The sequence below is a fragment of the Drosophila grimshawi genome, unplaced genomic scaffold, assembly GCF_018153295.1.
Source record: "Drosophila grimshawi isolate 15287-2541.00 unplaced genomic scaffold, ASM1815329v1 contig_311, whole genome shotgun sequence".
NCBI classification, from domain to species: domain Eukaryota; kingdom Metazoa; phylum Arthropoda; class Insecta; order Diptera; family Drosophilidae; genus Drosophila; species Drosophila grimshawi.
In genome coordinates this window covers 27,465,122-27,479,235 of record NW_025063098.1, presented here as the reverse complement: position 1 = coordinate 27,479,235, position 14,114 = coordinate 27,465,122, and the positions used below count along the sequence as shown (strand labels likewise).

The 14,114-nt window shown below is 37.9% G+C and overlaps 1 protein-coding gene across 1 annotated transcript in view; it reads left to right on the top strand.

Moving 5' to 3' along the window:
• The window catches only part of LOC6569754 (tyrosine-protein phosphatase 99A), a 137,002-nt gene that overhangs the window by 46,348 nt on the left and 76,540 nt on the right, over window positions 1-14,114 (top strand). The window contains exons 5-7 of the mRNA XM_043214870.1: window positions 3,116-3,297; window positions 5,945-6,132; window positions 11,107-11,221. Coding sequence (XP_043070805.1) covers window positions 3,116-3,297; window positions 5,945-6,132; window positions 11,107-11,221 — 485 coding nt within the window. The remainder of the gene's footprint in view (window positions 1-3,115; window positions 3,298-5,944; window positions 6,133-11,106; window positions 11,222-14,114) is intronic.

Here is a 14,114-nt window from a genome sequence, read left to right as displayed (position 1 = left end):
GCCCCAAAACAAGTGGCTGTACATTAATGTACCCCATAAATGGCATTAACACCCAAACACAAATACAAATGCACTCACACACACACACACAACTACAAATGCACTCACACACACACACACACAACTACACAGTTGAGTGTGCATTGTGTTTGGCTCCAAACTTATGCACATTTGTTGAGTTGATGGGCGTATTGGCATCGATTTGAGTGCTGTTAACACTTTTATGGCATTTATTGAAATGTATCTGAGGAAAAAGAGCAAATTAAATTTACTGATTTAATAAAGACAAAGAAGATATCGAGACATAGATTGATTAATAGATAGAGAAGAGATAGGCAACTAAAGATTTCTTATATGCTCGATCTCTAAAAATATTCTTCATTCTATTTGATTCTAAGCAAATCGGATTTAAAAAAAAAACTTTTTAGGCAGGTAGAATTGCTATGCGGGATTTACAAATATTTTGATTTTCGATGTCAACAATTTTATAAAGATCGAAAACACACAAAATAATATAAGAGACTATTCATACTTGTTGGTTTTGGTTCTGAATGTATATTTGCAGAATGATAATCACAAAAAAAAAATGATATATATACAAATATTTATATTTAACTCAATCATAATTTTAAATGCGCTTCATTGACTGTGTGCAAAAAAAAAAAAAGAAGTGGAATTTATGTAACTTGAACAAACAGTTTTTTAAACGTTAATTAATTTAAAACAATAATGTGGGTGGTTTTATTGAGTTGTCAAATTGTAATTGCATAATAAATACTGAAAGGAAAACAATAATAATGGTTAAATTACAAAAATTGTATTATGGAATTGTTGTGAACCTGCACTGAATAGTACATAATAAAATTACATATTCCAACGATGTAGAATAATAGCCGTTTTATGTATTCGATTTAAATCTATTATCAACTAAACGGCAAACAATGCTGTCAATTGTAAGCTTAATGGAAAACATTTGGCAAACACAATGCCATATTTTGGAATATAATGAAATATGTGAAATTTAGTTTGTGGTTGGCCCCTTTGGAACATGATTTGGATTTATTCCCACTCATTAACTATGCAGTTCAATGTGCATATTTAATGCAGTTGCTCAGCTTACAAATACAACCATTTTTGGCTCTTTAAACAAGTCGTGCGTGAACTTTGGCTCTAGCCATGCAAATCACACACACACACACACACCCACATACACACGGTAAAATACGCACACCCAAATACCAAAAAAAAAACACACACACACATAAGCCATATGCTAAAAGCAGAAAAAAAAAATGTTAAGCGGATTAAAAAAAAAATTGTGTGTGTATTTTATAAAGATTCAAACACACGCATAGACACACACTCACACACGCACACACTCACTCACACACGCACACACACACACGCTTGCAGACTGAAAGCAGCCGCAAATTTATTTGCCATTGCGGTTATTTGGCTCTTGTTCTTATTGTTGTTGCTGCGGCTGCTGCTGCTGCTGCTGTCGAGCTGTTTTTTTCAGCAACATTTTTCAAAAGTTACACCGCCCATTTTTCATGAAGTCGCCAAGACTTTGTTGCCAGTATATATGCCACACGCCACACGCCCCCTGCCCGGGTAGCAGCTTGTATACATTTTTACAAAATACCCATTGACAATACAGCCACATGTGTTACACATACACACACAGAAACACACATAAATAGTGCTGGCCAAACGCATTTATTAATTTTAATGCCTTTTCACGCAACTTTAAAAATGTGTATGGTTCCTTTTTTTTCCACCATTTTTATTGGTAGAAAAACATATATATATTTTTTGGTCGGCTGCTTTTGGCGCATCTCATATTTAATGCATTTTTAATCACACATAAAAGCCGCGCCCTGTTCATCCCAGACAGCTGACACTGTGCTTGTAGCTCTAATAACATAATGTGAAAATACAAAAACCCCTCAACACAAACACAAACATAAAGACAAGCACATACACAACAGACACACATGCCACACACACACACACATGCCACACACACGCACACACATACACACACATGTTTGTGGAGCGTGCAGAAAATGTATGCAGCAGGCGAAAAACGATGATGATAAATTTTTTTGGCAACTTTAAACAAAATTTACTGCACTTTGATATTGGTCATGAAAAATGTTCATTTTGCGGCTCCTGTTGCAAACTTATGCGACACAACAAACTCTGAACAAAAATTTCAAACGAATAACGAGAAAACACCCTTCGTTTCTAAGAACTGCTTAATTTCAAACTTAATACCAACGCTTGCTTGGCAGTAAGCTATAAAGTTCTCATATCCTATCCATAATCATGCTTAGTTTATGTTGCTTTGTTTTATGCAACAACTATTGTCAGATAATTTGAATATTTTGCTTGATTTCTGTCAAATCAACAACTTTTCAAGAAACCAAATATAAATGTTTTTTAATTTTAATCAAATATCATTAAGGCGTTAATCAAGCTAATACTTGAAAAAGGATAAATCATAGTTTTACTAAAACAAAACGAATTCACATATTTTGACTGAGCTTGTCATTGTTTTGATTAAGATTAAACATATAAGCTTTAAAGAAAACTCTTTTAATACGTTACATATTAGCTAACCAAATGATAATACCTTATGCAGGCAAACAAAAAAAATCTCATAAAATTTTTTGTTAAATTTATAATTTGCGTATGTGTTAGAGAGTGTGTGTGTGTGTGTGTGTGTGTATGGTTAAAAGAAGCGCATAAATATTTTAGTACCTATGGCAAACTCGCACACATTTTATGCTCAGCAACAGTCGCTGTGGGCCGCCCACATCGGCCACGCCCATACATTTTCATAATGCATATGTTGGCTGTGTTTTATGGTAATCCCTTTGCTGATGGGCGCTTTAAAATGTTTCTGGCAAAGCTAATAAAAAATAAATAAATTGCCTTTGCAGGTGTCAATTGAAGCAAATGCAATAAAGATTAATAAATTTCGCAATGTAATTTATTCACGAAAAGATTTGAACAATTTAAAAAGATATAGCTAAAAAAGTTTAACGCATTTAGTGATTTATTCATGAACTGATTATGTTTATATATTGTTTTTTCCTTTGTTTCGCAGCGAGGGCGAGGATGGCATCTGGGATCAGCTGGCCCGGATCTATACGAGAACGAACGCGACATCATATCAGGTGACCGGACTGACGCCCTTCACCGTTTACAGCTTTCGTGTGCTGGCCGTTAACAAGCTGGGCATGAGTCCTCCCTCCAAGGAGTCCTACTACATTGTGACGCTGCGAGAAGGTGAGTCCAGCAGCCAAATGTTCGTTAAACGCCGGCTGTTTATTTGTGCAAATAGTTGTTCACTTTATGTTAGGCTCAACGGTGACAGTGACTCATAGAAATTACCAGACAGCTGACATGACACTTTTTACAATCGCATTAATTTTTCATTCGAATTTTATGCCCATCCGTCACAACGTGCCGCACCTTTCCCCATTTTAAGTGCCGCCCATGAAAAGTTGTGACCCCATAAAAGTGCCTGGCTGCCTTTAAGCCTTATATGCATTTAATTATTTCAACGCTTAAGTGCCAGTGTGTATCGCTCTGATAAAAACATTGATAGTCTTCTACGCAAACGTCCTCCCAATCCGTCAATATTGAATATAGGCCATAGATCTAAAAGCCCAAATTTAAGGCAGTTTTTGCTCTTACTTCAAAACAGCCAAATATATAAAAGCGTTAATAAGAAGATAACAACGTTATGCCATCAACAATATAAGACTGTTTTGAAATAAGTTCAGTACGATTTTTCTTAATTTGAGAGACACAAATATTTCTTATAAAAGTGACAAAATTAGACTAGTACCCAAGAGCAATAAATTCCAATAAGACAATCATGTTTCTAGTTTGAATTCGGCCTTAATCTAGATGCCAAAATATCATCAAAACCAATATCAGAAAAACGGATTAGTAAGAGTGACCAAGTTATGGCAAACGAAATCTTAATTATGAATTTGGTTTAGTGGTAGTTGTCCAATAAGGCCAATTCACTCGGGACACAATTGGCTCAGATTTGGAAGCAACGAGTTCAAAAGGAGATCCAATCGGATGCCTTGATAGACGATGAGATTTGCAAACTGATGAGGTTTAGCTAAAAAAGGGCAACTCAGTGTGCTTAATCTCTTACTGACAAGTGGCGAGTTAAGAATTAACAGGGAGCTTTTCTCAGTTTTGCTGCAAAAGTTAGCTGCACAAAAAAACAATAAACTACCTAAACAAATAATAGGCATGGAAAGGAAAAGCCTTCAAGTGTTTGCCGGTTTCTTGACAGAAAATTGTAAGCTACGAAATCATCAAGTTTAAACCACAGTTGCGGCAGAGATAAATATAATCAAACAATTTAAGCAAGTAACTATGGTAAATAATAGACTTACAACTGTATCTTGACAGGACTTTGTAGTTTTACTTAACTAAAATAGGTTCACTCAGTAGCGAAGTCCGTCCAATTTGTGACATCAGAGCAGAATGTGTCGCCTTAGCAATATGAAGATGTAATATCCTAGAGAAACATTATGTTATCAACCCGAAAGCCATAGAAACCATTAGAAAGGTTCTTGCATTCGTTCAATAATTAGGGGTGATTGAAGTGCTATAAACTGAGAGGGAAAATATGTTTGAAGCCTGACAGACACAGAAACCCACAAGCCGACAAAGATTCTTGCATTCCTTCAATAATTAGGGTTGATGGAAGAACTATAAGCCCAATAAAGGGCAAAATAGAACCAAATAATAATAATAATAAATATAGTTGATAAGCCGCAAATTGATAAGTATTGACAGGTAAACAAACAGATTGTTTCTATGTTGCAGTTGCATAGAGACGGCAACTGTGTGTGTTTGCGTGTGTGTGTGTGTGTGTGGCACCTGCTGCTAGCGGCTCCTCAGCACTGATGATTAATTGTTGCCTATTTTTGGGCACGAGTAAACCCCAAAAAGTCAGCGAACATCTCTCATAGGCCTCGAAAGTGCGCCTCGCACATTAATCACAGCTAAAAGTTGTCAACCTTCAACCCCTCTCCGTACTACCCCCCTACCCCCTCCTTCCCCCCTGTGTGTGTGTGTGTGTGTTAGCCATATATCCAAATGGCGACAGCGACAAGCTATTAGCAACACATTTGTCTTACGACTCCTGGACTCGAAAGGCAACTTTGCTGGGTTGGGTTGGGTGAAATTCCATTTATGCCGCACATTATCGGAATGCGACCCAAGCTGCTGATGTTGCAACACATGCGGTTGCAAATTAGTCAATAGTCTGCGGCTTTGTAGCTCATTAAGAGACCTATGTCTCTTCACATAGCTCTGCGGCTCTTGCCAATTTGTATAAATTAGTTGAAGCTTTCAATTTTCAGCTGTTCCGGGTGACAAAGTCTATGGCAAAAATGAAAATATCTTATAATATATTTATATTCAGCACGCCCAGAGATGTCAACTGACAAACTGCCAGAATAACTTGAGCAGCTCGCCTGCCCATCAGTAGAATATCAGGACGCCAGGACATCAGGACATCAGGACATCAGCATGGCTGAGACGCACGCACCATTTAACTTGATGCGACAGAGCAGCCCACAGGGAAACACAAAAGTCTCATGGGCGCAGGCTTACACTCTGGGGAGATTGTCGGCGGGTTGGGGTGGGCACAATGGCACTTGCAACTTATGTTGCGTGACAGTGACAACTTGACAATGCCACAGACAATGTTTTTACTTGAGGCAAGCGGGCGCAAAACGCGAACGCGACTTAAACTTTCGTGGTGCGCGGCATTTTTAATTTGCAATTTTTGAGTTAGCTCCAAGTTTTTTTTGTCAGTCCAAAAACTTTTCGCTAAACTCATGCTCATGGTTTTTGATTTGGATTTTGGGGCTCACTCTATCACATTCTTGCTTTGCAGCGCCAACGGGCAAACCGATACCAACGACGGCCCATAACACGTCCTCCACCTCGGTATACATCTCGTGGAAGCCACCGGCCCCGGACACCATTCTGGGTGAATTTCTCGGCTATCGCATTACATATCGTCCACGCGATCGCAACCCGAATGACACCAAGGAAATCTATATACGCGATAATACCGTAGAGGTGAGTTCACAAACAGACCCCCTCTCCCCCTATTTGAACATAATTGAATTTCCAGCATTTCTGACACTTTTGCATATTGAAAATGCCAGCAAGTGGCGCCGCAAAACGTGCAACATTGCCACATTGATTTCTATTTCGGGGTTCGTGTCTGTCTCCCTGCCTACCATACTCACAATACCTTTTTTGTATTTTTTTCAATTGCCCCTCAACCATTTATGCCCTTTGCCGTGGATATTGTGAAATTGTTGTGAATCGTGTATTATATATATATATATATATATTTTGAGTAGACGTATCTTGATCAAACCTTTAACGTATTCCTATTTTTATTTCAATCAGTAAATATATGCATGAAAACCCTTTCGTTTACCAAGCTCTCTAATCCCGAGTATGAAATTGATTTGTGTAATTTATAGATTTAAATGAGATAAGTTTTTTCCTATATAAGCTGGAAATTGTGAATTAATGTTACAAATTAAATGATATGAAATCAATAGTGATAATTTAAATTTTAATATGAATATGATATATATGATATATATGAACATAATATATTTTACATGTAAAATGGTGCAGCATTTAAAGCCAGAATTGGGAAAATCGAGCAAAAAAAAACTCAATCATACAAATCACATTGTTAATCCTCTCCAGCTCAATAATTTATATGAGAGCATATTCCAGCAAGAGTATCTAATATTTGGCTTGCAGAAGAGAACATTGTTTTTCTCTTGTTTTACGTGTTGTCATTCGATGGTTGTGCGGCGCTTCGCGTTGTATTAAAAAGTGATTTACACCTGCCGACAAAGGTGTTTTTCTCACAGAAACGCCCCAAGTCACAAGCCCCGAGCTTAAGGCTGCCGCCATGCCACACATGCGGCAAACGAGTAAGGGGTGGGGGGCTGCCAACGGGGGCTCATTTACCGTTAGCGTATCTTGTAGTGGTCGCTATCACAAGCAATTTGTTAACGATTAGTTGAGAGCAAGGCCAACATTTTGGACAGTATCTGTGTGCGTCCCTTAGGTGTGTGTGTGTGTGTGAGAGTGTGTATGTGTGTGTGTGTGTGTGTGTGTGTGTGGTGTGTGGCATTTCTATCACACCACACGCGACGGCACTAATGAAGTGTGGGAATGTTAAACATTAATACATGCGGGTTTTTGCCACATGTGGCACGTGCTGTGCTGCACACATGCCACTTGGGAATAGTACCTTTAGTTTAACCGCAAACTAAAAGCATTGTCTACATTTGGGGGCTCAAGGAATTTGGAATTTATGAAACTACTCTTATGCGATACGCAAAGTGCCGAAGGTATCCAAATGAAATCACAACAACTTCGATATATTTACTCGTTTCGCCCTGCGGGAATAGAAAGCTGAATTAGCAAATAGAAAAAGTAACGGGAAGATTTTCCCATGTTTAATGAATTGATTTTTCAATTTACGACCGTTTTTTATGGCCTGCACCCTTGGGGAATGGGCATAAAGAAAGGCACACTAAAGTTGCCCAAGAGTTTGTAAGGCATAAAAAGGGAATTTTTTTTTTGCTCTTTACTTGAAAAAGAATTTAAGAATTCAATGTAGATTGTATTGGTTTCTTTATTTCTATATCAAATTCAATTGCCAATGTTTGCTTTTATCACACACGCACAACTTTACACACTTATAGTTTAAATCAGCAGCAACATCCATATTAATAGCATATTATACATTCAGTCAACGAATTTAGCTGCTATGAAAGATTAGTTGCATATAAACATTTAATGTTATCATTGGATTTTCAGTTCACTGATGTATTTTGGAAATTCAAAATTATTATTGTGCATTACCCATTTTTACTGAAGATTAAAGTTTCTGCTAATTTCCGCCGCAAGTATCTGACTTGTATATATAAAATGTTCAGTGAAAATTTGAATGCTCCCCGCATAGCATTTAAGGCAATAATCTGCAATGCATGGAATGCATTTTTGAATATTCTACATTCAACTACATTCAATGTAGAATGCAATGTATGATGGGGACTTAAAATATGCAAAAATTATTAGCGATAATGCTCACGTACAATCCTCCACGCGACGTAGTTGCCTAAATTCCCTCCCAAAAATAAAAAATAAAAGAAACTAAGCCATAGGCAAAGGGGCTGTTAGCGGGTGGGCGGTGTGGGCGGTGTGGGGATGGGATGTGCAGTTCCGCTGATAGGGACATGGCACGCTTTTGTGCTTGAGTGCATATTTTGCAGTTATCTAGACGGCGGACTCGGACCGGGACCGGGACCGGGACCGGGACCTGGAACCCGCTGCTAAACCGTACTCGAGCTGAAGCTGAGCGCTCTTTTATTCTGTATATTTTCTGTTTTTTTTTTTACGTGTCAGTTGCGAGATGTTGAAATATTATCCTTGCAGGCAGAAACGTGCGACTTCATTTTTTGTGTGTGTGCGTATGTCATTGTGTGTGTGTGTGTGTGTGTCAGTATAAATCCTGCTGTAATCGAGGGCATGGCTTTCTGCTGCCTTTCTATTCCCATATCACTGCCGCAAGCTGTCAAACCCCCGTGGCCCCTACCCAAGCATCAGCTCGACCTCGGGCTACATTGAGCTGTCACGTGTGAAAACGCCTCGAGTTCTCGGCAGAATTCATGCCCCAAAATGTTAAAATTTGCCAATTTTCTAATTAAAATTTCTGCGCTGTAAAGCATAAATTTTGCTCGTTTAACGCCGTGTGAATTTCACACAAAAGCCACCAAGTGAAAACTAAACCGTATAAACTTTGTGCCTGATAACATTTTTTTTTTTCCTCCTTTATTCGTTTTTTTCTTTTTCTGTGCAGCTCAAAGCATATACGTGGATGTGTGTGTGTGTGTGTATTTCATTGTGTGGTATGTGGCAAGCTAAAAATTTGCAGCAACATAGTTATCCATGTTGATGTTTTTCTCTCGTTGTTGTTAATTGTTGTTTGAGTTTCGCTTTACACCTTTTTGACTGGCTCCTAGGATACCGAAAAGTATCAGGGCGAAACTTTTAATGATGCGCCCAGTGCTAGGCAATGCACTAATTACCAGCTTTGCGTCACAGCTCCGATCAAATCTATGCTAGCAATTTATCCTGCTTTTAGCATAGCTCACACACACACACACACGGCACACACACACACACATACGCTCAGCTTTATCAATTACATTATATCAATTAAGTGGCCAAGTTCTTTAAGGCAACATAAGAACTGGTAGCTGTTGTAAATTTCGGGGCTCATTTACTACTGAAGGCCACTCTCGAGTGGCGACTGCATAAAATAAAATTATAGGGCGGCATTAGCGCACACCAAAAACCAACTTAAGCCTGGCATATTCACTTACACAGGCAAGTAGGATTATTCTAGCCTAGAGAGCTCGACCAAAAGATACCTTGTAGCCAAGTCTTTGCATAATTCTCGCAAATATTCATTATAGATATGCAAGCAAAGAAACGATGTAATTGTGGCAAACAGAATTCGAATCAACAACTGTATAATTTGATGTAAAATAAGAAATGTATATTTTCTGCCTTTCGTTTATAGATTCATATTGATTTCTGTAGAAATAAAAGAAAGATTGGTTAAGATTGGTTAAAAAACTCGAACTTTCATTTCACAAATTAGAAACTATGCCAATTCATATTATATAATATCTAGCTCATCTACTCGCTGAGATTAATCTGTATCAATTCGGCTAATGCCGAATACAGATTTTATCTCTTATTCAATCTTTGATCACTCTGTATCAAGTCGACAGTTGACTCTGATTAAAATTCTGTCATATTTCCAAGTTATATATTATATATGAAGTTAGAACATATTTTATTATCTGCAGCTCTGATGTCATCGGTTGATTCTGTTCACGATTATAAATATAATTTTATTTATTATTATATTATAGCTCTCATATAATCTTAGACCCATCTGTATCTATTCGGCGTTCGCTTCTGATCACGATTGTCGACATGTATGCCGAATTTGGAGGGATGTGCTTCCATCCTATTCCAGCCTATTACTAGGCACTACCTCATACTACCCTTTTTGCCCAATTTTAATGGGTCGAGGGTAAAATAATATAAATGTACTATATACATACATATGTATGGAAGTTTGTTGGTTGTTAAATCAAAGCGCTCGCTGGCCAAGTCTGGGTTCTAGTAGCCACTTAAGCTTTTGGCGTGGCAGTCAATCCGTTTCTAAGCACATACTCTCACTCTCTCTTCCGCACTCACACTCACACTCACCCTCTCTCTCTCTCTCTCTCTCTTACTCTCTTACTCTCTAACTCTTAACCGCTTTGCGGTCCAGCATAGGCAGCAACAACAAGCAGCCAGCGCTCTAATGTATGCAACATAAATTGTGTTTGTTGTAACAGGCAGCCATTTTGGGCTTAACCACAACTTGTATGCATGTGTGTGAGTGTGTCTCTCTCTCTATGTGTGTGAGCTGCTTAAAGCCAGCGGCTTGTTTTATGGTTTCGCACTGCTTTTGACCTTACGTGAAATTTTAATAAGCCCCAAACGTTCCACATAAGTAGTTCTTGCCGGGCTTCAAGCGCTTCCTTCAATGATTGCTCTTAACGCCCATGTATTTTTATTTTATATACATGTAAATATATATATATTTATATATACACAATTAAGATGGGCGGCCATGAGCAACTCAATTTAATTTTTTTTTATTTGCGACGCTTTTTACAAGCAGCAAATACAATTTTTCGTGCATACATATTTGCCAGGCGATGCACAAAAGTGTGCAGTGCGCAATTTCCGCTTGAATCAGCCTGCAACTGGCAACTGCAACTGGCAGAATGCAACTGGCGGCAGCAGGCGAATTCATAAGGAGGAGCACGAAAGAGTGAAAGAATTAAGAAAATAAACCTCTGCACACTGTTCATTTTAATAGCCACGCATATTAAGTGGAAGTTTTTAATAATGTTTTGCATTCTCATTTTCACGTTTCCTTTGCAGAGTCACGAGATTCAGAACCTGCAAACGTACACCCAGTACAAGGTCACCGTGCAGGTCTTCAATCCGGAGGGCCTCGGCCCGGAGACAACCATTTTGGTGATGACCGATGAAGGAGGTGAGTTTTTCACTTATTTTCAACAATTTAAAATGTGCTGCCGTCATCAAAATATGCTTTGAATCACTGGAGACATATACAATTGAAGAATATACTCTTAAGAATTCTGAGAAAACATGTTTAATTTTAGACAATTTTAGTTAGTGCAGATTTCATTAGAGCTTGGTGTTATTTGATAACTTATTTCTTCGCTGGAAAAATGTACAAGCATTTTGAGAACAAAATTCTTATTTTAGAAAATGGGGTAATTTTGTCTAAAACTTTTACTAATTTTATGGCTTACTATTTTGTTTAGTCAGGTCTTCTGTCAGAAGAAATGAGGATTAAGGCACTTGACTGATTTTTTATTTTTCTTTAATCAATATCTAAATCTGTCTATTGTTACTATTGTTTCTTTTGATTCTTAAGAGTTGCAATACATTTGCTAACTAGAAATTTGAAGCCTTAACTTCAGTTTTCTCAATGCTTGACTTAAGTTGCAGCACATAATGCTTCATTTGTGAGCAGCTTTAGGCGATACAGAAACACATAGATAGGAAATGCTTTGAAACACAAACACACACAAATTCCATGCCACACACACATTTGGGATTCGTGCAATGCGAACGTGCATATTGCCACAAGTGGAATGCACAAAATATGAAATGCGAGCACTTGCTTAGACGTCAAAAGCGGATTGATTGAGTCTGCTGAAATTCAATATTTGATTTATATGCATTGCAAGCGCTTTGCAAGTTTTTTAGTCAGTTTTTCCTTGCGCTTTTTTTTTTTTTTGGAATTGTGACTGCTTATTGAAATGCCAACTGACCAGAAAGTGACCAAAACTATACAACACAATACACATTCAGCTCATATAGCATCCAATAGTTGCACGGCAACAACAAGTGCCACAATAACCAGAAAATCGCTTTTGTGTGCATTTTTATATGGACTGTAATCGAAAAATGAAAACTAGTTTCTTTGGTTTTTGAGCAGAGGTTTTTACAGCTCCAATGTTTTCGACTTATTATTTTTCTCACTTCTACGCTTTCTCTCTCTCTCTCTCTCTCTCACTCTCTATCTGTCTCGCACTGTCTCTGTCTCGGTCTTTATCCCTCCCAAATATATCAGCTGAAATGGAGAAAATAGCTGAGGCTTTGACGCGCTCGACCGCAAAATGCCAGTGACATGCACTGAAGCAGACAAATAAAAGTTGAGTTAGACCAATCAGAGGCAAAAATATGCTACAATTTCCCATATTTATTTCAGCAGCAGCTGTATGTGTGTATGTGTGTGTGTGCGATTGTATTCGAATATAAATAAAAATTGCTTACTTTAACTTTTGCCATATGCTGCGCACTCAGCACACACAAAATCGAGGCTAAAACCATTCAGGCATATCTCTTATACGAAACGTTACCATCTCCATCTCTATGCTGGCATCCGCTTATATCCTTATTTCGCTCCCATTTCCATTTCCACGTACAATTTTACTTTTTTTCGGAGGGATTTTGTTTTGTTGGCGCGGTCTAACGTGGATTTCCGTTGCCGTTTCAGTCTGTGGCTCAGACGCCGCCATTAACGGAAGTCCTCCGTCCTGCAGACGCCGGCCACTGCCTATGATTCCTTGCCAGTGGTTTGAGACAGAATATAAATAATAGGCAGCGTAAAATATTTTAAATGCACTCGCAAAGAGTGTTTCGATTTTCTAAATAAATTTGACTATAAGCTCAATATATTCTAAGTGAACTGACATTTTAGGTCTATGTGACTGTTTCTAAAAATCAGTTAATATTTTGCTTTTGGCTTGTGGATTTCTATAGCAAAGAATTGACCCAACATTTTGTAAACATCAGACTACTATTTCTTATGGATACTTATTAAATAACAATATTATTATCATAATTAATTTACGCTCCTTTGAAGATTATATTCAATCAGATTAAACAAGTTTTATGTACATTATTTAAAAGTGTATTTAAGCCTCGGCACCAACACATCTGCAATTTTGTCTTTCTTTTTCAGTTTTGTTACTTTGCCTTGCTTTCAATTCGGAAAGTTGACGATAAGCTGTTTACTCTGGCAACTCTCACAATTCTAAGAACTCGCAACTCTTTGAATTCAAAGTCTTAAGGAAAGTTGAATGCTTAACGCATAATTAGCATAAAATTCAGTGGCAAATCCGGGCCAGAACCACCTGAAGTTGCCACCTCCCTCCCTCACCACAATAACTGCTTAAGTATTGTATAATGAGAATATTTTCTCATAAAAAACGCAACTTTTAATACATATTGTCAAGTTATAAGTAAACATATGCGAAATTTGTTGGGGTGAAAAATATGAAGAAGCGAATAAGAAAAAATCAGAGTAGTATTTGAAGGCCAGATCTGGTTGGGTTAGATGATATATATAGTGGCTTACTTAACTCTGGCAGCAGATTTGTTTGCTTTTGGCAAAAGGCTCTTTTCGGCACATTTTCATAAGCGCCTTTGACTTGGGCTTCCTGCAGCAAAAGTTCGCTGCTGCAGAAATGCTCGCAGCTGGCATAATTTTGTAATTTCATTTCATTTCACATCTTCCTTTTCTTTTTCTTGTTACTCGTTTTATTTTATTTTTTTTTCTACATTTATTTAACGTTGTGTTTTTTTTTGTGGCTGCCAGGTGCAGACAGGCACGGCTTTCATGGGATTTGCAGCGGCTTAGTCGACAAGTTTAAACAGCTGTGCAGGATGCGGCCCCCGGTATGTGAATAAGAATATGAACGTGGAAGGATGTGGAATGTGCAAATGTGAATGCCGCGTGCCTTCGTGAGCATGGCAACATGTTGGCAATGCCTTTGACATACTTGATTAATTAGCAGTTAGAAGACTCACACATACACACACACAAAACTCAAATCATATTTCATGAATTT